The following is a 781-nucleotide window of genomic DNA, read 5'->3' as shown; positions in this document are numbered from 1 at the left end:
CTGTATAGCTCAAGTTGCCATGCGGGAGACTGCTAGCCTACCCCCATTCACAAAATTCAAAGAGGAGAAACGTGTGCTGGAGGAAGATGTCTATGTCGATGACATCCTGACATCTCACAACAACCTTGACCACCTGAAACTCCTCACATCCAACATCGAGCAGATCCTTAAAGCTGGAGGATTTTTCATGAAGCCCTGGGTCTACTCCAGTCAAAGTGAGAGGGAGGAGTCAAAGGAAGTTAACATGGAGTTAAAGACCATGATCTTGCCTAACCAGCTCACTGAAAAAGATAACAAAGCCCTTGGTCTGGGTTACACCGCTGAAGACGACAAGTTGCATGTCATGGTTGCGGTGAACTTTTCCAAGAGGAAGAAGAAAATGCGCCTTGGACAAGACCTGCTGAGAGAAGAAGTAAAAGGACAAACCCCAGATCCTCTTACCAGAAGAGAACTGTTAAGTCAAATCTCTGCCCTCTATGATCCACTTGGTCTTGTGGCTCCTGCAAAGCAAAAGGGAGCTATTCTGGTTCGAAGGGCTTTTCAAGAAGCAAAGCTAATGTATTGCACAAGAGACACGTGGGATGCTGCTCTGTCTAAGGAGCTCCGAGAAGATGCCATAAAGCTGCTAGAGGAATATGCTGACTTGAGCCAACTCAGATTCATCAGATCCCTGACTCCCCCAGACCCGCATGCAAGTCCAATTGGCATCACATTTATTTTCTGATGGCAGTGAGCATGCATATGGTGCTGTGTTGTACCTACGATGGAATGGTACTAATGG

General features: G+C 46.7%; 1 protein-coding gene across 1 annotated transcript in view; it reads left to right on the top strand.

Annotated features, from left to right (window-relative positions):
- Positions 1-775, top strand: part of LOC106512335 (uncharacterized) — a gene marked incomplete in the record, with an annotated part of 2,170 nt that extends 1,395 nt beyond the window's left edge. The window contains 1 exon segment of the mRNA XM_014000977.1: positions 1-775. Within this exon segment, the coding sequence (XP_013856431.1) occupies positions 1-724 (724 nt within the window).
- Positions 776-781: the final 6 nt, after the last annotated feature.

Source organism: Austrofundulus limnaeus, unplaced genomic scaffold (assembly GCF_001266775.1).
Source record: "Austrofundulus limnaeus strain Quisiro unplaced genomic scaffold, Austrofundulus_limnaeus-1.0 Scaffold5802, whole genome shotgun sequence".
Lineage (NCBI taxonomy): Eukaryota > Metazoa > Chordata > Actinopteri > Cyprinodontiformes > Rivulidae > Austrofundulus > Austrofundulus limnaeus.
This window is presented reverse-complemented; position numbering and strand designations above follow the sequence as displayed.